Source organism: Neomonachus schauinslandi, chromosome 1 (genome assembly GCF_002201575.2).
Source record: "Neomonachus schauinslandi chromosome 1, ASM220157v2, whole genome shotgun sequence".
In the NCBI taxonomy this organism is placed as follows: Eukaryota; Metazoa; Chordata; class Mammalia; order Carnivora; family Phocidae; genus Neomonachus; species Neomonachus schauinslandi.
The window spans coordinates 79,419,216-79,444,526 of NC_058403.1; the positions used below are offsets into that span (position 1 = coordinate 79,419,216).

Below are 25,311 nucleotides of genomic sequence, written 5' to 3' on the forward strand. Positions count from 1 at the left end.
CCCCCCCCCCCCCCCGCTAAATACAGGTAAAATAGTTCTTCAGAATCACAGAAATTCCATGACAATTAAATATGATTGTATTTCCCCAAATGGTTGGCCACTTATTCTAAGCTACAAATTCTACCATACAAAGTAATTTCTGCCAGGTAATTGAAATTCCTAACAATGGACATCTCGTTTATCTGAAATTTACTCAAGTTGGAACTTTCTATTTCTTCTGGGCATCTACAGTACAAAGATAATAACATTCATAAAAAGTATTCTGAGGCACTTAGATGTTGAAAAACTCCATATACTGTCAATTAAGTCCATTAGAATTAGATGAACTGGGGTTAAATATATTTGTTTTGTAGTTCTTTAAGATTTGATAGTCTAGACATGTATGCTACAATCACCAATTAACCAGAGTATAGAATCAAAATAGCCAAGTTCCCCCAGCCCATTCCCAAGATGGCTGTAGGGCTATATTACCCCTTTCCTGGTAGCATGGAGACTGAGCTTCTTTCCTTTTCTCACCCAGAATGCTTACCTTCCTTGAATTTTGAGAGTGGGTAATTCTAAATTCCTAAATCCTGAAGCCACTCGGAAAGAGCCTGTGTATCTCCATTAAAGGGCACTCCCTGCTTGACTGTGGGTCTTACTCTGCTTTGGATTAAAATGAAAAAGAAAAAGATCAAAACCCTGCTCCTGACTGCCCTATTTATTCTTGTCCCTTTATCCCCCATGGTTGTTGGATCTCTTTATTCTCTTTAAATCTAGAGCAATTCTGCAGTTTTTAGATTTTTAAATGACATTGACATTTTGAAGAGTCCAGACTAGTTGTCTTGTAGAAAATTTTACATTGTTTCTTTGCATTGCTCTTTTCTCCTATAGTTTTTTTTCCCCCCCTGTGGTGAAATGTATGTAACAAGATTTGCCGTTTTAGCCATTTTTAAGTGTATCGTTCAGCTGCAGTAAGTCCACTGGCCATGTTATACCACCATCACCACTATCTGTTTTCGGAACTTTTTCATCATCCCAAACAGAAACTCTGTACCAATAAACATAACTCCGCATTCCCCCTTCCCCCAACCCGCTGATCTAGATCTAATTAACTTGACTAGTATAAGTCTGAGTGGATTCTCTTAAGTTTGGGGATATATTGAAAACATTCCTTCATGTGAAAAAAGTTATAAGAAAATAAATATAAGACCCTAACAGATTAACTTTAGTATAGGTACTTCCCAAGTGAGCACACTAACAGATTAACTTTAATAAGCAGTACAGAGGGGCACCTGGGTGGCTCAGTCGGTTAAGCCTTCAGCTCAGGTCACGAATTCAGGGTCCTGGGATCGAGCCCCATGTAGGACTTCCTGCTCAGAGAGGAGTCTGCTTCTCCCTCTCCCTCGGCTTGTGCTCTCTCTCTCTCTCAAGTAAATAAATAAAATCTTTTAAAATAAAAATAAAAATCAATGCAGAGCATAAAATTTTGATACATGCTGCAGCATGGATGAACCTTGAAAACATTATGTGAACTATAATAAGCCGAACACAAAAAGACGAATATTGTATAATTCCACTTACGGAGGTATCTGTATTAGGCAAATTCTTTACTCTTGTTTTTAAGGTAGATTGATGAAGGCATTGAAGGCATGCATATAAACTGCAGGTGTAACCAATTGCTTTTGATGAAGGGATAAGTGCACAAAGTTTGGGCAGTTTGGTGTGGCAAGATGGAGAGGTGGGGAGGGAGGCATTAACAGGGTCGTGAAAGGGAATTTGGATGCGGTGACAGGAGTCTAAACAGGCAGGAGTAACCAGTCATACTTGTGTTTTAGAAAGTCACTGGCAGCCAGGGAGGGATAGATGGGAGAGGAGAGAGTACCTTCAGAAAACGGGCCAACTCGGAGACTGCTGTAATGCTTCTGGGCAGTGAGGATGAGAAATGTCATTACATAGATTTAGAGAAGCTTGACTTCTTTTTTAAAATAAAGGAACTGTGAAATTATTCCTTTTTTTAAGGAACAAAAAATTATTTTCTTAAAGCCAGTCACTTTCCTGGGGCACCTGGGTAGCTCATTTGGTTGAGCGTCTGCCTTCGGCTCAGGTCATGGTCTCAGGGTCCTGGGATCAAGCCCGGCATCAGGCTCCCTGCTCAGTGGGGAGTCTGCTTCTCCCTCTACCCCCCCCCCCCCCTCATGCTCTCTCTCGCTATCTCTCTCTCTCTCAAATAAATAAATAAAAATATTAAAAACAAAAAACAGCAGTCACTTTCCTAAGTTACTATGTATGTTTGGCTTTTTAAAGCAGGGCACACTTTTATGGATTTCAGAGAGAAAAAGATTTGCATTTGTTGGTTGAAACTGAGCCAAACACTGTGTTTCCTTTCTAAAGGAAAGAGGGAAAAGAACTCTTCCCTCTTCTCTTGACTAACTGGCAAAGGAGAAATAAACAGTTGGCCTTCCTGGGTGGGGTCAGGGGGATCCACATCACAGGCAGGCTACAGCCAGCAAGAGGAGTGCTTTTCCCAGCCCCTGGGGTGCTGTGTTCTCCTTTTAGACTAGGCACTGGGCTCTGTGCTGGACAGGAGACTAGTAAACCGCAGACTGTCCTTGAGGAAATTACCATTAGCAGAGGGTTGGTGGGGGGACACGACAGCCCCAGCAGAGAAATAATTATAGCAGAGTGAGCTGTTACAAAACCTGCAGAGTGCAGAGGAGACAGTTCTGCCTGGAGATGCCCCGGAAGCCTCTGCACGTGTGAGCGGGGTTTGAAGGGCATGTGGAAATCCCTCACAGGGGAGAGGGAGACGGGCATCCCAGGACCCCGACAAGGAGGCATAGCATCCAGATGGTGCTGTGCAAGTTAGCAGAACTCACAGGTCCTGATCATTCCTGATCCTGAAAGATAATCGCTCAGGATAATCTTCCCAGTGACCCAAGGATCAGTTTAATTGGTTCTCCTGTAGTGCTCTCCAGTTCCTTTTTTAGTTCTCAGCTCTTTTTCTTCCTTTCCATACTGATCTAAGATTAGAGATGCCACACGCTAGCTTTTTAGAGATTATTTCTCCTAGAATCCTGCTTAATGAACATTCCAGTTACTGAACTGATTGCTCGATGTGCATTCTTTACATGAGATATTACAGGGAAACATTGTTTTAGGCCCATTTAGTTAGGATTTGGGGTAATCTGGACTGGGCAGAGTGTCATGACTTACATGTTAGGAACAGAGTTGGCTAAACAAATTGATATTCTGTTAAATAAGATTTCAAGAATGCCTAACCTAATTATGGAAGAAGTAAGGTGTTTTTTGTTCTTTTTTTTTTTATTTAGTAGTTTCTAGCGTACTTTTCAAAAAGAAATCTGTGTATTCATTAAAGCTGCCTTAGTAGGAGTTTTAATTGTTCATTTTTTAAAGTAAGATGTGAATACATTCCCAATTTTTAAAAAAAAGTAAATGACAGAAGTAGCTAAAATAAAAAGTGTATGTCCCCTTTCACCAACTACTTGTAGCTACCTTTTTTAATGCATTTACAAACATACACATTTAATAACATGTAGTCTGTTTGGGGCACTTAAAAAACTGGATCAGCCTAATCTATAATTAGCTCTCTTCTTATAACAGCATGCCTTAGAGAGTTCCCTATGACCATGCCCATGTGTTTACTTCATTTTTTTTTAAAAGTAATCGCCATACCCAATGTGGGGTTCGAACTCTCAACCCCGAGATCAAGAGTTGGATGCTCTACTGACTGAGCCAGCCAGACATCCCTACTTCATTCTTTTTAACAGTTTTATAATGTTCCATCTTGTGACTATCCTATGATTTATTTATTCATTGCCCTGTTGGTGGATACTTAGATTGTTTGCAGTCTTTGTCATAACAAACAATGCTATAATAGCTGTCTTTTTTCAAATCTTTGTGTTCATGCATGAGTTTCTTCCAACAAGACTTATACCAGTAAATTCTTGGTTAGCATTCAGAATCGATGTTTATATCTGGAGATAACAAAAATATTTTTCTTTAGAAATATTCAATTTCTTGCAAATTCTGATGCCTTTACTATAGTTAGGCTAGTGACATCTTCTGTGGAGCATTCCATGTAGCCACTACGTGGGATGGTGTCAGCAGTTTTATTATGAACTATTGCCAAAGGCAGTGTCAGAAAAGAGGCTTCCTAGCATAGAGGTAGAAATCAGTTCTTGGTTCTTTTTCCTCCTTCCTATCCTAATACAAGATTAGAGGTTCTATAGATGGGTTTGTATTGACATTTAAGCAGCCCTATGGTAAAGCATGAATGCATTCTCATTTTTAAAAAATAAGACAGAAGTACCGTGTAGGATCTAGAACATAGGGATGGCCCCCCTTGTATTTAAAAGCAATCTGAGAAAACTGGAGCTCCTGATTTACTTCATTGTTTGTTTCCATGTTTCCTTTCTCTTTTCCTCTCTGTATGAATTGTAACATTGTTTTCTGGGGCTATTGCCCAGATTAAAGCCATGCAAAAACATGTGGCTCTCTGTTGCCACTATTTGGTACCTCCTACACCAAAAGGAAAGAAAAAGTAATGGTGAGTACTTTGGCCATCACATCCCTTCGCTTGCAACCCCCCCCCCAAATGGATATTTGGGAAATTGAATGTCAACTCTGTCCATTAAAATGACCTCTCTAATATTTAAATGTTGATTTGTATTTTCTTTCCAGGATCTAACATGTTCTTAAAAGGTAGAAAAATTCTTATCCTCCTATTTCTATTCTTTTTTTCTATCTAATTTTAATGTTTACATAAAAACAAGAAACAATCTAAATCACTTAAAGTTATGAGACCAGCAGGATGTCCCAGAAAAACAGAAAAATCCTCTGACTAGAAAGGCAGGAAAAGTCCCAAAAGTCCATCAACTGGGGATGGGTTAAATGCACTTTGGTACATCCAGGTAGGATAAAATAGAATGAGGATGCTCTCTGCCAACATGGGAAGATCTCCAGGATGTTACTGTTAAGGTGAAAAAAACAACATGGAGAGAGCTTGTAGAATATGCAAGTATTTCTGTAAGAGAAAATGAAAAATAAGAATTTATATTTGTATTTGCTATTATTTGCATAAAGAAACTGAAGGATAAGTAAAAGTATTTATTTCCGGGGCACCCTGGGTGGCTCAGTAGTTAAGCGTCTGCCTTCGGCTCAGGTCATGATCTCGGGGTCCTGGGATTGAGCCCTGCATCGGGCTCCCTCTCCCACTCCCCCTGCTTGTGTTCCCTCTCTCGCTGTGTCTCTCTCTGTCAAATAAATAAATAAAATCTTTAAAAAAAAAAAGTATTTCTGGTGAGGGAACGGGGTGCATGGGAGTAACTTTCCATAGTCTACCTTTTTATAGTGTTCTAATTTTTAAATTGTTACTGTATTGCTTATTTAAAGATAAAAGTAATTTTTGAAAGGAAATTTTGCATTATTAGGTACGGGATGAGCTAAATCTGATCTTGTTGAAGCCCACTCTATATGTGACTTCACCTGTCATGTTTGAGCCTAGGTACCTTTTGGGGTAGGGTCAGTTACAGGACCACATACATGTTTTGGGAAGGAAGGTAATAAATTCTGTTAATTAGAATATATACGGCAATTTCAGTTCTAACTACTTTGGCAAGAAATTGAAAAGGCACATCTGCATTTAAACTGTTTCTTTAGTGTATTCAGACTTGTTGGGTTTATTCTTCACTTTTTCCCCCCAAGTAATTGAAAACCTTAAAACATGATGCTCATGAGTCACAGCTGGAATCTCTTGCTAATGCCTCCGTAAGCACAGTGAGAAAGTGAATTCAAACTCTGGTCTTAAGCCTGTTTTTGTTATTTGCTGATGTCTGTGTCCTAGAGAGAGTGTTACAGTCTGAGCTTTCATTTTTACAGGAGCAGAAAAATTCAGATCCGAAACATCCCTCCTCACCTGCAGTGGGAGGTAAGCTAGTCTCACCTGCGTGTTTAGAGTCTATCCTCACCTTACTTTTTAATAGGCCAGCAAAACCGCTCCCTGTTAGTTCCCTGAAGAAGTAGAGGTCCTCAAGGCCTGTCCCACAAGGCCCCTGGGTCCCCTCTCTTCCTCTTTCAGTACCCTAATGTATGTGATCTGTCATAACTTTAGGGTTGTGTTTGTCCCTTTTGTGGTGCAAGATGTGTGCTCTGAGCCCTCCTGCTCTGTCTTCTCAAGCACCAGGCACCAACAAACTGTGAAACAAAATGTATACCTGGCTGGTGATTTTTATCTCGTAATTTTGTGAATGATTTTGACCTTTCCAAATTATGATTTTGGAAAAAATAAAATCAGTGGAAACCCAATAAAAATAGAAGGTTGTTAGTTTGAGTAGGTTTTTTATTTTGAATTAGTTTTGCTAGTGGCTAAGATACAGTTTCAGAATTGTAAAACTTCTTATAAAATAGCAACCTTAAAATTTAAGAAGATAAAATTTGAGGAGCGGCCTTATTGCATTATTTAAAAACAAACTGCCCCAATATTTATTTCCAACTCAAAATCAAAACAGCCTTAAAGGAAACAGAATGTTTTGTCTAATATTTTTATTACTTAAAAAAAAAAACAACCTTTATTATGAAACATTTCAAATATATATATCCCATTGCTTTGTAAAATTAGGAGATTCCCTAGAGAAAAACAGAAGGAAGAATGGTTAAAACTTCCAAGAAGGACAAGTGAGCCTTGTATTTTATTCTGCTTTTCATTTCAAAACCAGTATATTCCAACCATCATCATGAATGTGATTGTTAACAGTTACTAAGACTGAAATTCTGCTGTGTCACCTCAGTGAACAGATTACTTAAGAGCCAATAAGCAAATGCAAGTACCATATATTTATTCAGTTCTGTTTTGTTGGAAGACCTGAAGTATCAATTTAGTGAGATTATTCCCGTAACTGTCCTTGTTTTGTTTTAGTTCATTTGCTGGAAAATATCACTATACTTTTTGTGTGTGTGTGTGGTGAGTATGATCTTGTCTTCCCATTCTGACATTGAAGGTTTTTTTTTTTTTCCAGGTGCTGGATGGACTTTTGGCTCAGTATGGGACAGTGGAGAATGTAGAACAAGGTAATAAGTGAGGAAATTAGCCTAATGAATTTTGATAGGGATTATTATCTGTTATTTCTTATAGGCTGGGTCAGCTCCAAAGAGAAAGAGTAAGTTCAAATTCCTTTGGAACAAGCTTCCTCTGTGCATGAGAGATATTCAGATCTTTTTATCCATATCTATATAATTTATTTTTTCAAGGAATAGGATTTTCAGGTTGGTTTTTTATACTCTGTTAATGTGCTGAAGCACTAGGCAAACACTGTCAGGCTGGGGTAAGCTTAATTCACTTGGAAGTAATTTAATTTACGCTCTTACAGTTTGCCTCTTCCTGGCTAAGAACAACAGATCCCTAATGTCTTAGACTGAGTGTTTCTCAAGGAGTAGAATCCCCCACAGTGCTTATGAAAATGCAGATTCCTGGGGCTCACCATAGACCTACAAAGTAAGACTCTTAGGGGTAGGAGTTCATGAATCTATATTTTAAACAAGCACCCCCAAGTGATTTTTGTGTGTACTCAAGTTTGAGAGCCACAGGCTTAGGAACAGTGTTGGAAATCCACAGAAAATATATACTCTTCTTCTTGCCATTCTCATCTCATCTAAAACATGAAATGCTATGATTTTAAAAAGAAAAAAAGGTACCTTTTTAAAGAAGCTGATATTTTACGTAGCTCTTTTGAGAGTCCCAGAAAAGTAGATTCCAGGCTCCTGATGTGACAGGCTGTAACATGCAATAAAGATTATTTTTCTGGGGCACCTGAGTGGCTCAGTCGTTAAGCGTTTGCCTTCGGCTCAGGCGCATCAGGCTCCCTGCTCAGCAGGAAGCCTGCTTCTCCCTCTCCACTCCCCCTGCTTGTGTTCCTGCTCTTGCTATCTCTCTCTGTCAAATAAATAATAAATAAAATCTTAAAAAAAAAAAAAAAAGATTATTTTTCCTTTGGCCTAAAAAACAGAATGTGAATTTGGTTATTTACGGACTGTGGGACCTTGAAAAAGTCACTTACCCTCCCTGACTCAGTTTCCACCTGTATAAAATGGGGAGAATAATTTCTACCCCTTCCATATCACTGAATAGTTGTGGCACCCAAAGAGAACCTGTATAAATATTTGTAGGTGATGGAGTCCTATATGATCTCAAGGGATTGTTAAGGTTCACTTGGAAATCATCACAGAGAACCCATTTTCTTATATGCAATCTGTTCTATCTGCCAGTATAATAATCATTTTAAAGTAGTAATTATTCAGACGTTCTCCACTCCATGAATATTAAAAATATTATTATTCAATTTCATGCTGCTGACTGCCCATGCCCAAAGGTGAAGGGAAAGAGCTCAGAAAGAAGACATGATTTACAAGGATTCTATTTCTCAGTTCTTGTTATTTCCCTCAACATGGAAAAGAAGACATTCTAATAAGGATTGGATATATTAGGCAAGATGGCCTCACAGACATGAACCTGTAAAAGTTACTAGCCAAGACCATGTTATAAATTCAGGACAATGCCATGCAAAGAAGAATTATTCCAGGTCCTTGGGGCAGTTTACAGCTCCTAGCGCACGTGTGCCCTGGAGACCACCCAGTTTCCAGCTGCCTCACAACTACAGGATAGAAGTGTTGGGCTTTTGTTTTGTTTTGTTTCATAGGTGATTCCTGATTCAGCAGGAAAACATTTTCAGTAGAGTTTTAAGAAACTTTTTAGAGCTTTTATGTCCAGCGAAATAAATTATTTGAATGGAGCTCAGTTCTTTCCAGAATCACAGAACTGTCTGATTTCCTGACGACAAGTGTCTTTGAATAACAGAGAATATGACTAAGAAGTGAGAACAAAATCTGGGAATCTGAGAATCCTAGTGGATAGATTTATTCAGGAGGTTCAAACCCAGCCCTTTCTCCCTTTCTGGGAGTCAACAGCCTCATCTGGAACACTAGAAAGCAGCAAATAGGAACTCTCTGTACATTCTGTGTGTCAGCACTGAGAGGATGGTTATGGGCTGCTCATCCCCTGTTTTGCACTGTGAGGACTTCTCTGGGTAAGTGTGAATTAGAGGCAGCAAGAACACTCCCAGGCAGAGCTGGGCTGGGCTCTGCATTTATGACATGTAAATCTCAGTAGCAGCTCCTTCCTGAAGACTATGCATCCCTTCCTTGTGAAGGCTGCAGCTACCTTGAAGTTACTGGATAAACAATATCTTTAAATGTGGTCTTTAACCTCTTTGAGAGTCTTAGGAAATTATAAACCAGAGAAATTCTTATAGCCACACCTTTGAATCTTTGGTGGGGGTGGAGGTGGGGTGTGAGTTTATAAAATTCCAGAAGCCCTAACATGGATCCAGGATTAGGAATTCCTACACTACAGGGTTTTATTATTCCTTTGGAAAGCAGCTTTATCACGGTTTTCTTAAATTATCATTAACTTCCTGTTGTTAGTCTCTCAGTAGCTTAAATGTTTAAAGGGAGGATCTGATTTAGTCATGGCTACTAGTTTGGGGAAAACCAGGATTTGGGGGTTAAGTTTACTGGCTTGAATTGGGAAAGTTTTATCTTGCCTTCTGAATTTATTTTTAACTTCTGACTTTAGAAGAAGAGGCAAGCAATTAGGAACCAAGATAAGCCAGCTCACAAGAGTTTGGTATTAGCCACTCTTAGAGTTTGTGTTCTTTCCTTCAGCCAAGTGAGTTATAATTGTCAGTTTTCTTTATTTATTATATACAGTTACTTGATTTAACTCACACAGTCATGGAGCTCAGTCAAAGGGAAACAAAAATATGATTAATTCAACTTTAGGAATTAATGAAGAATTAAAATACTTTCTTATTATTTTATACATATATCCAGTTATTTAAAAATAAATGCAGACATAACACTTAAAAGTCATAGCTTGCTGGTAGTACAGTAAATTGATATAAACTTCTAGGAAAGTAATCTGAAAATATGCATTAAGCATTATGTTCTGTTACCCAGTTATTTTTCTTTGATTTTAGCCTAAAAAAATAATTCAGAAGAGAACACAAATCAGATGGTGTTTGCAGTAAAGGTAATTTTTAGCAATACTACTTAGAATAGTAGATACTGAGAATAACCCATATGTCAGCAATTGAGGAATGGTTAGGCAAAAATCATGGCACATTTACTTACTAAATTTTATGTAGACAGTAGAAATGAAAAATACAAATATGTGCATAGACATATGACATGCAATAGTATTTATAAGTGAAACTATAGCTTTGAGTTGTATATACAGTTGATTACAAATGTGCATATACAGTCAATTACTATTTACTATGAATGCACACGAATAAAGATAGAGATTCGGGTAACTGTGGAGTTAGGGTGATGAGTTTTTTGTGCATTCTTCCCTAAAATCTGTTTACATTGAGCCAGAAGGTGACAGCTTTTTTTTCTATGACAGTATAGTTTTTGCTTCTTTCCTAGTCAACACAGACACAGAAACTGCCGTTGTCAACGTCACATATACAACAAGAGAAGAAGCAAAAATGTAAGTGGATTTGGGCTTCTTGGGAGGGTTGTCTTTAAATTCCCAAAAGATGCATATGTCTGACATAGCAGAAGAACCCTAGGGCATCTGTGCTCCCTTTGACAAGTCAGTGGAGCTCCAGGGCATTTATACCGGGATGTTGGTTGGTTGGTTGTACGGAGACTTTATCTTGAAAAATGTTGAACCTTGGCATCAAAACTGAGGTGGGTGCGGTGTCTTGACATGGTCAGGAATAGAGGCATCAGCTCTGTGATACTGTGTTCCCCAGACTCTGCTTTGCCAACCACTGGGAGCTGCCTTTACCTGGAGCTTCCTCCATGCACCATGAGGAAGAAGCACAAACCTGTTTCTGTGCACACTTGGTGAAGAGATAATGAAACATCCATTTTTCCTCTGTGTAATATTAAAAAGGGGATCTATCTCAATGACAGCAACAGCAGGGAGAATTGTCTGGGAGTGGTTAGTCAAAGATCACCTGGTTTGGGCTTCTCTTTCCTAACCTCCATGCACTTCCTAGTCCCCATTCATGAGTACATTGCTTCAATGATGGTTAATTTTGAGGTTGGCGATTAATGGACATGGTATTGAGTTTTTAACAACAGAACAAAACAAAACCAAGTTCCTTTTTGTAGAAGGTCCTTAAAGTGAAATGCCTGTCAAGTCACTTTAACTCGAATTATGGTCAAACACGGTCATGGATGTGGCATAACCTTGGTTATACATCCCAGAATAATAAGTTTTATTTATTTTTCAAGGTTTTAACACACATGAAGACATATTTAACCCATCCTCATACAACTAGTCTTAAAGTTAATTTTGCATTGAAAAAGGCAATAGATCATTTGCTATGGACTTTAGCCACACATATATAAGCAGGATATATACCAGCAGCTCACCATTGTAGCTTGTGTCCAGCTGCCACTTAGCTAGGACCTCCATACACGAGATGACTTTGTTGCTTTTATTGAATTCAGAGGTACTGCTTTGTAATAAATTCACAAACCCTAAACATTAACCTAGTAGAATAAGGTTATTGTTTTCACTTGCTACAAAAAACTTGTGAAAAAATTGTTCCGCTTCTTGTATAGTTTTAAAAATGCAATAGTGGGATATTGTGTATTCCATATCAAAATTAATAAATAATTTAAAATAATTTTGTTTTTGAGGATTCAAGGAAAAAAAGGCTCTCTTAGTTGCTATGGGATAGTAAGTGTTGAGACCTTTCCGGAAGCACACTGGGTGGTATTTAATACTTAGATTTCTGCATATACTCTCTGACCCAGCAATTCCATTAGGAATTTGTCCTGTGTGCAGTTGGAGTTGCAAAAATGTCCATGGCAACACTGTACATAATAATAAAAGATTGGATCTATATAGATAGATAGGTAGATGTATCTAACAATAGGGAATGAGTTGCAAAAACTATGATAAATCAATAGAATGTTAAACAGCCAGTAAAAACTAAATTGCAGGACATTTAATGACTTGGAAAACCTTTAGAGTATTAACTCTTTTTTAGAGATTAAAAAATAGGGGCGCCTGGGTGGCTCAGTCAGTTAAGCGGCTGCCTTCAGCTCAGGTCATGATCTCAGGGTCCTGGGATCGAGTCCCGCATCAGGCTTCCTGCTAAGCAGGGAGCCTGCTTCTCCCCCTGCCTGTGCTCTCCCTCTCTCTATCTCTGTCAAATAAAATTGACAATTTTTAATAATAAAGATTAGAATATTTTTTTAAAATATTTTTAAAAATAAAGATTAGAAAGTAGTATATATACTATTAATCCATGTTTATAAATGATAATAATAGTTAAGAAAAGAAAGACACAGGATGGACTAGGATTTATTTTTCTCATCTGTGCATATCTATTTCTGAATTTTCAATAATAAATATGTATTATGATCAAAATGAGAAAAAAATGACTCCTAATGTTATACCAACATTTATAAAGAGTTTCTGATGAGAGGGATACAGGCTTGGGTGGTGAAAAAAGGCAGAATGCGTAGTTGTATATCCAGTCTGACCAGGCCTGTACATTGTTATTATTTGTTTAATTGTTAAGCATAAGCTCTGAGGGAACAGAGCTGGCATCTGCCTTGCTCGTCGCTGTATCCTCGGGGAGGATTAACTAGTAAACCAGACTGAATGAACCTGTCCGCTGGCCTGGGGGTTCCCTTTGACATCACTCTCTGACAAAGCTCACCTGCTCCTGCTGCATTTCAGAGCCATCGAGAAGCTAAGCGGGCATCAGTTTGAGAACTACTCCTTCAAGATTTCCTACATCCCGGATGAAGAGGTGAGCTCCCCTTCGCCCCCTCAGCGAGCGCAGCGTGGGGACCACTCTTCCCGGGAGCAAGGCCACGCCCCTGGGGGCTCTTCTCAGGCCAGACAGATTGATTTCCCGCTGCGGATCCTGGTCCCCACCCAGTTTGTTGGTGCCATCATCGGAAAGGAGGGCTTGACCATAAAGAACATCACTAAGCAGACCCAGTCCCGGTACGTGCCTCCGGGGCTTCCTTTGCTTCGTTCTGACAGGCCCCCTGAGTGCTGGTGGGGCCCAGTCATCCTCAGGTGGCTATTGCTTGCATCAGCATTGGGGGGGGGGGGGGGGGCTGTGCTGTATGGGATGGTGGCTTCTTAAAACAAAACTACTAACAAACTAACAAAGCTGGGGACTTTAATGTGCTTTCATGCCAATAGCCTAAAGGTCATATCCTGAACTACTAAAGGTTCAGAAAGAAGGCACTGATGACTTCACAGCAGAGACTAGTCCTCGTAAGTTTATTGATGCTTGTGAATACATCAGTTTCTAAAACAGCATAGGTATGGGGCTGAGTTTTGTGGGATCCCAGAAACCGCTTATCTTAGTTCTTACCTCCTGTCTTGAGTTGGAGCCCTGAGTGGTAGTCATTCTTTGAGATCACTTAGGTGGTCTTGTAAATAGCTATGTAAAAGAAGTGAGTGGGTCTGCCAGATTAAGCAAGAAATGAAGTACGTTAGCCTTATGTTTAGTCTGTCTAAGGAGACTGAAGCAGGAGTTGGAGTTGAGGAGGTAGTAGGAGTTGTCGTGGATAAAATGACCTGTGGGATTGTTGATTTTTGAATGTTCTTAAGAACACAGCATGATGTAATAAAGAAAGCACAGGACGCAGAGACCCATGTTCAAGATTTACCATTTAAGGGCGCCTGGGTGGCTCAGTTGGTTAAGCGGCTGCCTTCGGCTCAGGTCATGATCCTGGAGTCCCGGGATCGAGTCCCGCATCGGGCTCCCTGCTCAGCGGGGAGTCTGCTTCTCCCTCTCCCGCTCCCCCCTCTTGTGCTCTTTCTCTCTCACTCTCTCTCTCAAAAAAATAAATAAAATCTTTAAAAAAAAAAAAAAGATTTACCATTTAATAGCTCTATGATCATAGGAAAAAAAGTTGACTTCTCTGAGCATCAACTCCTTGTTCTGTAAACCAGGATTATTGTTAGATTTAGGACAGCCAGGCAGATTGAAAGAAATAATTGCTATGAAAGCGCTTAAATTGCAGAACAAGTTGCTGACAAACAGGAGTTATTTACATGCCTAGTGCATTTTTATCACGTCATCCATTGAGTGTCTTATAACCTGAAAGAGAAAACACCATTTTCTTCAAAGTGTCGGAGTTACTGCCAAAGAATGGGCACTTATATGTATGAGTCCCAGAGTTCATTGTCATAGCAGTGAAATGATGACCCAGTAGAGAGGAGAAGTACTGTCTGCTGTTCCATTTATTTTAAAATCAGCCCTTTTCTCCCCTCCAAGTTTGCTTCACTGCAAAAGTGATTTTTAGTTATATGTCTTCTTGTTCCAAAAATTTCTTAAAGTGGCTTTAAAAATGCAACAAGTTTAAATAGAAGTGAAGTTCAGTTCTCAAAAATATGTGCCCATTTTTTAAAAAGAGACCAAAGACTTGGATCTGGCCTTTCTAACAGCCAGAGTAAAAAGGGATACAATCAATTATGTAATTTTCAAAGATAACAAAAACCAGTAGGGCCACAACTACCCTAAAAAGTCTGATAAAGTCATCAAGCTTTTGAGCCATTACTTTTAAGAGCCTGGAAGGAGGCAGGCTGCCAGTGGCAAGGAAACCAAAAACTTAGAGAGACAGAGAGAGGGCATGCCTCTGTTTTTAATCCACACTCAAATACATAAAGCTTGCTTGAATTTGGTGTTTGGATTTGGATTAACATATGGCTTTTAAAAGCTACAATCAGTTCAGGGACTGGCACCATGCCAGTGTGCAGTGTTACCCCCACTCACTTGACCCTTTGCTTCTGTGATCGTTTGAAAGACTACACAAAATACTTCACTTACCAAACTGGCTTCATTACCAAGTTGGCTTGGTGCCTTTGTCCCACAGCACTCCTGCAAGAAATATTCCCTTCTAGGGGCTCCTGGGTGGCTCAGTCGTTAAGCGTCTGCCTTTGGCTCAGGTCATGATCCCAGGGTCCTGGGATCCCAGAGTCCTGGGATCGAGCCCCGCATCGGGCTTCTTGCTCCACAGGAAGGCTGCTTCTCCCTCTTCCACTCCCCCTGCTTGTGTTCCTGCTCTCGCTGTCTCTCTGTCAAATAAATAAATAAAATCTTTAAAGAAAAAAAAATAGAAATATTCCCTTCTAAACGGAACTGCAAAGAATCCAAGTTTGGCACAAGACGTCCTGCCCTGCTTGCCGCCTTCTTGAAGAATGGCATTGGTTGCACACGTGCTAATGACACTTCGTTGTCTGTGTCCCTGCTGTACGTTGGCCCGTGAGATGCTTTCTCGGGACTAGGATCCTGTCCCAGATGACGTTGTGTTATGGCTCCTGATTCTTTCCCTACAGGGTAGACATCCATAGAAAAGAGAACTCTGGGGCTGCAGAGAAGCCCGTCACCATCCATGCCACCCCAGAAGGGACCTCTGAAGCATGCCGCATGATTCTTGAAATCATGCAGAAAGAAGCTGATGAGACCAAACTGTAAGTTTGCATACAATGCCCAGATCACTTAACAGAGAAGAAGAGTAAGTTCTCATTCACTTCACACAAGAAATTTTTTAAAACCTGTAATTCTGTTACTCAGTAAAGGGAGCAGGGGACAAGAGTATTTTTTAAGAAATTTGTTCCCAAGGAGAATATAGTAAGAAATAGATCTTTTGTTTTAATATGGCTGTTTCTCCACTTAGATGTTTCTTTTGGTGATCTGAATGTTTCCATCACTCATTACTAATAATTACTGGTAGAAACACAGATATATGCTTCTAATGCCATGCAGTGATGGGGGTATTGTGTATCTGCCTATTCAGTATGACGGCCATTGGCGACATGCTGCTACTGAGTGCTTGAGAGGTGGCCAGTGCAACAGAGGAGCTAAATTATTTTATTTTAATTCATTCAAACTTAAATAGTCACATTTATGGCTAATGGCTATCATACCAGACAGTGCAGGTGTGTTTGGAATGTATATTGTCATCGAAACCATCATTTACTGTTCTGGAAAAGCTTTTTACTACCATGTTGCATTCTTAAATTTTCCTTAAGTAGTAGAAACTGGTATCCAAGTAGCTACTTTACTCTTTCCTTTTTTACAAAATACTTCTTGGGATTCCTGAGTGTTGTACCAGTTCGAATGGCAGGTACAGTTCTTACTAAACCCATTGACTTTGTATTATAAATGAATTAACAGTAATGGAATAGATAATGAAGAAGTTCCGTCAGTTTGGCAAAAAATCCACTTATGGGTAGTGGCAGCAGTTTTATAGAGGAGCAGTGAGGGATAAATCAAATATAAAATTAACTTAACCAAATAATGTCAAATAAGAGTATGAAGATGAGAAGATGAAAAGAAAAATAAAAAATCAAACCAAGAAGATGAAAGTAGTCCTTAAAAGCAAAACATTGCAAATCTATTCTCAGATTTCATAAGGGACTCTAACTTATGAATTTATTACTTATGAATTATTTACTCTGTTTGAGGCCTTTGAAACACCCCAAATGCCATGGCTTCATTTGAATAAGCCCCTCCTTCATCCAAGTTATTGAGAACTTTATAAATAACACCCTTCCTGGTCCTTCAACCTCAGGACAAGCAGCTTCAAATATTCTAAATAATCAAAAAGACTGATGTATAAATTAAATTTTTGAGTTTTCATGTAGAGCCAACATAGTGTTTGAATATCTTTGAAATCAATTTTTTTGAGTGCCACACCACAGCTAAGCACTGTGCTGGGAAATGAGTCTACAGCCATAAACAGGACCCAGTTCCTGCTTTTATGGAGCTTATGATCCAGTGGGAGAGACATTCGCTAAACAAATACACCAGTAGGTCATTAAGCACAGCCATGAGACATGTGAGAGTCAAAAATAACTGCATGTAAGTGGAGGGCCCTCATCAATGTTTTAGGAGAACGGGAAGAGATTTGGGGGGTTCAAAGAAGACCTCCCTGGGTAAGTGACATTTAAGCTGAGTCCTGAGGGGTATGAGCAAGAGGTAGAGGATGTAGAAGAGGGATCCTAAATTTTCTTTTTATTCATTTATCATTTATTGAGCACCTACTCTGTGCCAGGCATTGTTCTATGTGCCAGTAAACAAAGCCAACAAAAACCCCGCCCTCTGAAAGTTCCATTCTGGTGGAGTTGCTTTGAATACTGGTGTATAGTAGCAATGCAATTGGTCCTAACTACCAGAAAACATAACAAGTGGCTTAAACAATAAGAAACTATTATTCTGTCATGTAGCGAGAAGTCTGAGGTGGACGACTCAAGGTCAGTTGAATCACAGACTCAGAGACTCACAATCTTTCTTTCTGCTCTGTCTTCCTCAGGATGTCTGATACTCCCCTGGTGATGACAGGATGGTTGTAGTGATTTCAGACCTTGTGTCCCCACAGAAAAATATTCAAAAGTTGAAAGAGAGGGCATCCTTGCTCCTTCTTTTTTGAACATTTTTTTCTGGTAAAAAACACATAACAAAATTTATCATCTTAACCATTTTTTATTGAGATATAATTGACATAATACTATATTTGTTTCAGGTATACAACATAATTATTGGCTATTTGTATATATTGTGAAATGATCACCAGAATAAGTCTAGTTAACATCGGTCGCCATACACAGTTACAGTTTTTTTCTTGTGACAAGAACTTTTAAGATTTGCTCTCTTAGGAACTTTCATATATTCAGTATAGTATTATCAGATATAGTCACTGTGCTGTACATTGTATCTCATGACTTAATTTATTTTATATGGAAGTTTGTAACTTTCGACTCCCTTCACCCATTTTGCCCATACCTCACCGCCCCCCCCACCCCTGCCTCTGGCAACCACTAATCTTGTCTCTGTATCTATGACCTTGTTTTGTTTTAGATTCCACATGTAAATGAGATTATGCAGTACTTGTCTTTCTCTGGTTTATTTCACTTAACCATTTTTAAGTGTACAGTTCAGTAATGTTTATATATATTCACATTATTGTGAAACAGATCTCCAGAACTTTTCATCTTGCAAAACTGAAACTCTGTACCCATTGAACAACTCCCCTTTTCCCTCTCCCTCTAGCCTTTGGTAACTACCATTTTACTTTCTGTTCCTATGAATTTGACTGCTTTAGAGACTGCTTATAAGTGGAATCATGCAGTATTTTGTGTTTTTGTGACTGGCTTATTTCACTTAGCATAATGTCTTCAAGATTCATCCAAGTTGTAGCATGTAGTAAGACTTCCTTTTTAAAGCTGAATAATATTCCTTTGTATGCATATATCTCATTTTGTTTATTCATCCATTGATAGGCATTTGGGTTTCTTTCACCTTCTAGCCAGAATAGTGCGGTTATGAACATGGGTGTGCAAATAGCTCTTCAAGATCCTGCTTTCAGTTCTTTTGGATATATACCCAGAAGTGACATTGCTGGATCATATGATATTTCTATTTTCAATTTTTTGAAGAACCTCCATACTGTTTTCCATAGCAATGACATCATTTTACAATATCACCAACAGTGCACAAGGGATCCACTTTCTCCATGTCCTCACCAGTCCTTGTTATTTTCTGTTATTTGGATAGTAGCCAAACTAATGGGTTTGAGGTAATATTTTGTGTTCACAGTATCTCATAGTGGTTTTCATTTGCATTTCTCTGATGATTGGTGATATTGAGCATCTTTTCATATGCTTATTGGCCATCTGTATATCATCTTTCGAGAATGTCTATTCAAGTCTTGCCCATTTTTAAAATGGGTTATCTGATTTTTTTTGTTGTTGAGTTGTAGGAGTTCTTTATATATTGTGGATATTAATCCCTTATCAGATACTTGATTTGCAGATATTTACTTCTTTTCCCTACGTTGCCTTTCCACTCTGTTGACCTTGTCCTTTGGTCCACAAAAGCTTTTAAATTTGATGTTAAATTTGTCTGTTTTGGTGTCTGTTTTGGTATCTATTTTAGTGTTGTTTGGAACTTGTCTATTTGGTGTTTGTTGCCTTTGCTTTGGTGTCTCATTGCTAAATCTAATGCCGTGAAGTTTTCCCTGTTTTCTTCTAGGAATATTATAGTTTTTAAGTTTTACATTTAGGTCTTTATTCCATTTTGAGTAAATTTTTGTATGGGACTAAGATAAGGGTCTAGCTTCATTCTTTTGCATATGGATATCCGGTTTTCCCAGCACCATTTGTTGAAGATGTTGTTCCTCATTGTGTTATCTTGGCACCCTTGTCAAAGATAATTTGATCATATATGCAAGGGTTTATGTCTGGGCTCTCTGTTCTGGACCATTGGTTTATTTGTCTGTCTTGATACCACTACCATAGTGTCTTTTTTTTTTTTTAAGATTTTATGTATTTACTTGAGAGAGAGTGACAGAGATAGTGAGAACATGAGCTGGGAGGAGAGGGAGAAGCAGGCTCCCTGCTGAGCAGGGAGCACAACATGGGACTTGACCCCAGGATCATGACCTGAGCTGAAGGCAGAAGCCCAACCAACTGAGCCATCCAAGCACCCTGCCATTACCATAGTGTCTTAATTACTGTAGCCTTGTAACATGTTTTGAAATCAGGAAGTGTGAGTTCTCTAGCTTTGTTCTTCTTTTCAAAATTGTTTTGACTGTTCAGGGTCCCTTGAGATGCCAAATGAATTATTTCTGCAAAAAAATGCCATTGGGATTTTGATAGGGATTGCATTGAATCTGTAGATCACTTTGGGTAGTATGGACATCTAAACAATATTAAGTCTTCCAATTCATGAACATGGGTTGTCTTTCCATTTATATTTGTCTTTAATTTCTTTCACCGCTCATATAGCTTTCAGCATATAAGTCTTTTATCTCCTTGGTTAGGTTTATTCCTAAGTGTTTTATTCTTTAGGATACTATTGCAAAATGAAACTTCTCTTAATTTTCTTTTCAGGTTGTTCATTATTAGTATATAGAAACACAATTGATTTTTGTCTGTTGATTTTATATCCTGCAACTTTGCTGAATGAGTTTATTCTAACAGCTTTTTTGTGGAATCTTTAGAGTTTTCTTCATATAAGATCATGTTATCTGCAAACAGATGATAATTTACTTCCTTCCTTTTCAATTTTGATTCCTTTTATTTTTCTTACCTAATTGCTCTAGCTAGCACTGCTAATACTAAATTGAATAGAAGTGGTGAAAGTGGGTATCGTTCTCTTGTTCCTGATCTTAGAGGAAAATTTGTCTTTCACCATTGAATATGATGTTCACTGTGTGCTTTTTACAAATGGCCTTTATTTTGTTAAGATAGTTTCCTTCTATTCCTAAATTGTTGAGTGTTTTTATCATGAAAGGGTGTTAAATTTTTGTCAAATGCTTTTTCTGCATTAATTGAGATAATCATGTGGTTTTTCACCTACAGGTATTGACCTATATTAATGTATATTACATTGATTTTTTTTTTTATTTTGAACCACCCTTACATTGCAGATGTACATCCTACTTGGTCATAATGTATCATCCTTTTATTTTTTTTATTTTTATTTTTATTTTTTTTAAAGATTTTATTTATTTATTTGAGACAGAGAGAATGAGAGACAGAGAGCATGAGAGGGAGGAGGGTCAGAGGGAGAAGCAGACTCCCCGCCGAGCAGGGAGCCCGATGTGGGACTCGATCCAGGGACTCCAGGATCATGACCTGAGCCGAAGGCAGTCGCTTAACCAACTGAGCCACCCAGGCGCCCCATGTATCATCCTTTTAATGTACAATGCTTTTGAATTCATTTTTCTTGTAGTTTGTTGAGGACTTTTATATCAATATTTATCAGGGATATTGGTCTGTAGTTTTCTTTTCTCAAAGTGTCTTTGTCTAGCTTTGGTATTAGAGTAAAGCTGGCCTCATAGAATGAGCTTGGAAGTGTTCCCTCTTCTTCAATTTTTGGAAGAGTTAGAGAGGGATTGGTGTTAATTCTTCTTTAAATGTTTGGTAGAAAAAATAATGTTTGGTAGAATTCTCCAGGGAAGCCATCTGGTCCTGGGCTTTTCTTTGTTGGGAGGTTTTTAATTACTGATTCAGTCTCCTTACTCATTATTTTCTGTTCAGATTTTCTATTCAAAGTTTAGTCTTAGTAGGTTGTGTGTTTCTGGGAATTTACCTATTTCTTCTAGGTTATCTCTTTGTTGATGTACAACTGTTCATAGTATTCCCTTGTAATCATTTTTATTTCTATGACATCAGTTGCAATGTCCCCTCTTTCATTTCTGATTTTAGATATTTGAGTGCTCTTTCTTTTCTTAGTTAATCTAGATAATGTTTATGAATTTTGTTGATCTTTTCAAAAACCAATTCTTGGTTTTTTCTTTTGTTTTTGTGTTATCTCTTTTGCTTATCTTTGCTCTAATCTTTATCATTTCTTTCCTTATACTAGCTTTGGGTTTAGTTTATTCTTTTGCTAATTCCTTGACGTTTAAATTTGTCGATTTGAGATCTTTTTTTTTTTTCTTTTAATCCATTCAGCCAATCCATGTCTTTTAGATTGGGAAGTTTAATTCTTTTACATTTAAAGTAATTACTAATAGGAAGGACTTACTCTTGCCATTTTGTTGTTTTTTGCATTTCTTGTAGCTTTATTGTCCCTCCTTGTCTGTCTTACTGCATTCTTTTGTGTGTTTTTTTACTTTGTTCTTTGCCTTTTGGGTTTTTTTAGTGATATGCTTTGCGTCCCTTCTCATTTCCTTTTCTGTATATTCTATAGATATTTTCTTTGTGGTTACCATTGCAATTTTATAAAACATCTTAAAGTTATAGCATTCTATTTTAAACTGATAGCAACTTAAGTTCAATCATATTCAAAAACTTTGCTCTTTTACAACTCTACCCCCCACTTTGTTACTGATGTTACAAATTGCTGTTTATATATTTTATACCCATTAACAGATTTATCTTTTTAAAAATATTTTTGTCATTTAAATTCTGTGCATCAAAATTAATATAGTACAGGTTATTATATTTGTGTATTTACTTTTACTAGAGAACCTTATATTCATATGGCTTTGTGTTGCTGCTCACTGTCCTTTCATTTCCATTAAAGGACTCCTTTTAGCATTTCTTGTAGAGCAAGTATAATGATAAGGAACTCCCTTAGCTTTTGTTTATCTAGGAAAGTCTTAATTTCTCCTTCATTTTCACAGGAAAGTTTTGCTGGATACAATATTCTTGGCTGATGTGTTTTTCTTTCAGCATTTTGGACATATCATCCCACTTCCTTTAGGCCTGCAAAGTTTCTGCTCAGAAATCTTGTGGAAACTCCCTTGTATTGAATAATCACTTTTCTCTTGCTGCTTTCAAGATTCTTTCTTTGTCTTTGATTTTGGAAAATTGGCTTATAATGTGTCTCAGTGTGGTTCTCTCTGGTTTTGTCCCAGTTGGAGTTCTTTGAGCTTCTTGAATCTACATGTCCATTTCTTTCCTGAGATTTGGAAAGTTTTCTGCTATTATTTCTTCAAATGAGCTCTCTGCCCTCTCTCTTTCTTCCTTCTGGGATTCACCTATTAGTCCATTTGATCTTGGCCCCTAAGTTCCTTAGCCTTTCTTTGTGCTCTCTGGGGACCTTTTTTCATTCTTTTTTTTCTTTCTTCTACTTTGACTTGATGATTTCAAATGACCAGTCTTCAGGTTTGCTCATTCTTTCTTCTGCCTGTCAAGTCTGATGTTGAACCTCTTTAATGATTTTTTTTGGGGGGGGGGGTTCGGTTATTATATTTTTTAGTTCCATTATTTGTTCTTTATAGTTTCTCTCTTTGTTGATATTTCCATTTTGTTCATGCATAGTTTTCCTGTTGTTTAGTTGTCTGTGTTCTCTTTTAGTTCATTGAGTGTCTTCATGACAATTATTGTAAATTCTTCGTCAGCTCATAGAGCTGCATTTCTTTAGGGTTGGTTTCTGGAGTTATATTTTTATCCTTTGATTAGACTGTATTTCCCTGTTTCTTTGTATGTCTTTTAATGTTTTGGTGGGATTGGGGCATTTGAAAAAACAACCATCTCTTAGTCTCTGTGTACTGGCTTCAATGAGGGGAAGACCTTCCTTTACTTATCAGCGCTACTGGAGGTGTTAGGGCCTCTCAAGCCTTTTCTGATCTCTTTCTCCCCCTGCCTTCTGACTGTAGAGCTGCAGCTCTAGCATACTGCTCACCTCTTTTTTCAGCGGCTTTCAAAACTCTGGCACCAGTCTCCTCAATGCTCCAAGTGAGGCAAGACCGAAACCAGTCCTTGGGTGGCTCCCAGATAGGCCAGGATGTCAGGTGTATGGTCCAGTCTTTTGTTTGCATCCCATGGGAGGATCCCTGGTGTGGGAGATTTCCTCCCATTTGTTCCTCGCTATGCAGCATAAGGGAAGGAGCATGTGTAGCCACACTGAACACTGCAAATTTTTCCACCCCTTTTACTGGAGTCTTTTCTTGGCTTTACAATGGCCAGGGTGCTATGGCTTCTCAGCTGAGCTCTGGACTTCACACAGAGGCATTCCAGTCTCTCTATTGCTGTTAACTTGGTGTCTCTGTGGGGTTAGGAGGGCCTGTAGCATCCTAGTCTGCCATATGGCTGATATTCTCTCTTGTCTTTTTTAAGAACAAGAAAAACCTTCCTAAAGTCATGCAACAGACTTCTCCTCATACCTCATTGGCCAGATTCGCCTCATGGACCCACTTCCAGTCCATCTTAACAAGGGAATATAATTACCGTGGCTTGGCTTATGTTAATCAGAATTCGTGCACTGGGGTTGGTGAGGGAACCAGCCTCACCTAAAGCCCATCACTACTTGGTACCTGAACAAAATGACTTCTGTTTGTAAAGGGAAGAAAGTGGTTTAATAGCTCTTAGAAGGCAAGCAGTGTGTCCACCTTAAGTGTTAAATTGTTGTTTGTCTCTTTTAGAGCTGAAGAGATTCCTCTGAAAATCTTGGCCCACAATGGCTTAGTTGGAAGACTGATTGGAAAAGAAGGCAGAAATTTGAAGAAAATTGAACATGAGACGGGGACCAAGATAACAATCTCATCGTAAGCCACCCATTCCGTTTAATTGTGCCCAAAATGGAGAACTTGAGCATTTTGATATGCCCAACTCCTTCATCTGCCTTTCCTTAAAATAGGAGTATAATCATAAGTGATGTAATTCTCTCCAACACCATCAAAACAGATGCATAAATAGTTACCAGTCAGATATTTTCTACTATGGATATGAGCTAAGTCACCTCTAAGATTTGAGATAAGATGGCAAGTATTTGATACCACAGTGTGAGGTGAGGGAATCCTCCACCAAGACTTGTTTCTGATCCTTCTGGGATTTTATTTTTCCTTTTGAAAAAGGAAATCTCTCTTTTTTCCCGGTGGCCAGCTTGCAGGACTTGAGCATATACAACCCTGAAAGAACCATCACTGTGAAGGGCACAGTCGAGGCCTGTGCCAATGCAGAGGTAGAGATTATGAAGAAGCTCCGTGAGGCCTTTGAAAATGATATGCTGGCTGTTAATGTAAGTGCCGAATGCTTTCTTCTCTACTGGTTTTCACATGTGTTTTCAGGCAGGACACAAGCCTCTCTAAGAATAGTTGTCATTCAGCTAGTGAGGAAGTGCCTTAGAATAGATATGCAGAATTATTACTGCCTTCTTGGGGCAAGAGCATTGAAACAAGCAGGAAACCAACTCCTCGTGGATTGTGATAAATGCGCTGGACAAAATGGTGTGAAACTATTAAAATCATAACTTTGAAGATTTTAAAATGAAGAATTGCTTATGATATAATGTTAATTAAGACAAGAGCACATAGAAGTGTATTTAACTCAGGTTACGGTTATGTAAAATAATATGGAGCAAAATGACTGGAAGGCTGCATACAAAAATAAAAACAGCTGGTACACTAGGAAAGTGGGATTTTTTTTCTACTTTACAGACTTTCTATATTGTCCTGTTACTTTTTAAATGTAAAAATACATCCTTTAAAATTAAACTCTGCTTTTCATCCCTTGCTTACTGATCTGCATGTCTGGATCACCCAATAAATGTTGTCCAGCACCTTGGCTCTCACTGATGCTTCGAGCAGATGTCCGGGTTTGGGCATGTCCTTTCTGTTATTGCTAACTAATTCTCACTTTATAATGGGGAGACACCAGTCTGACATTCAGAAATCTTAAAAATAATTGTCTATCAACAAACCCCAAGCTCCACTCAGAGGAGTACTTTTTTTCATTTTTTTATTACAATGATTTTCTAACATAAACAAAAGAGGAAGTGATACTACAATAAGTCCTCATATGCCTATAAT

At 38.4% G+C, this 25,311-nt stretch overlaps 1 protein-coding gene across 5 annotated transcripts in view; it reads left to right on the top strand.

The window, feature by feature from the left end:
* The window catches only part of IGF2BP2 (insulin like growth factor 2 mRNA binding protein 2), a 157,311-nt gene that overhangs the window by 108,528 nt on the left and 23,472 nt on the right, over positions 1–25,311 (top strand). For 3 of the 5 annotated variants that reach the window (XM_021692335.1, XM_021692337.2, XM_021692338.2), the window contains exons 3-9: positions 5,881–5,929; positions 7,017–7,068; positions 10,483–10,546; positions 12,764–13,036; positions 15,386–15,520; positions 23,926–24,048; positions 24,386–24,521. In XM_021692335.1, the coding sequence (XP_021548010.1) occupies positions 5,881–5,929; positions 7,017–7,068; positions 10,483–10,546; positions 12,764–13,036; positions 15,386–15,520; positions 23,926–24,048; positions 24,386–24,521 (832 nt within the window). Of the gene's footprint in view, positions 1–5,880; positions 5,930–7,016; positions 7,069–10,464; positions 10,547–12,763; positions 13,037–15,385; positions 15,521–23,925; positions 24,049–24,385; positions 24,522–25,311 lie in introns of all 5 variants that reach the window. The other 2 variants (XM_021692336.2, XM_021692339.2) reach the window with 2 other exon arrangements.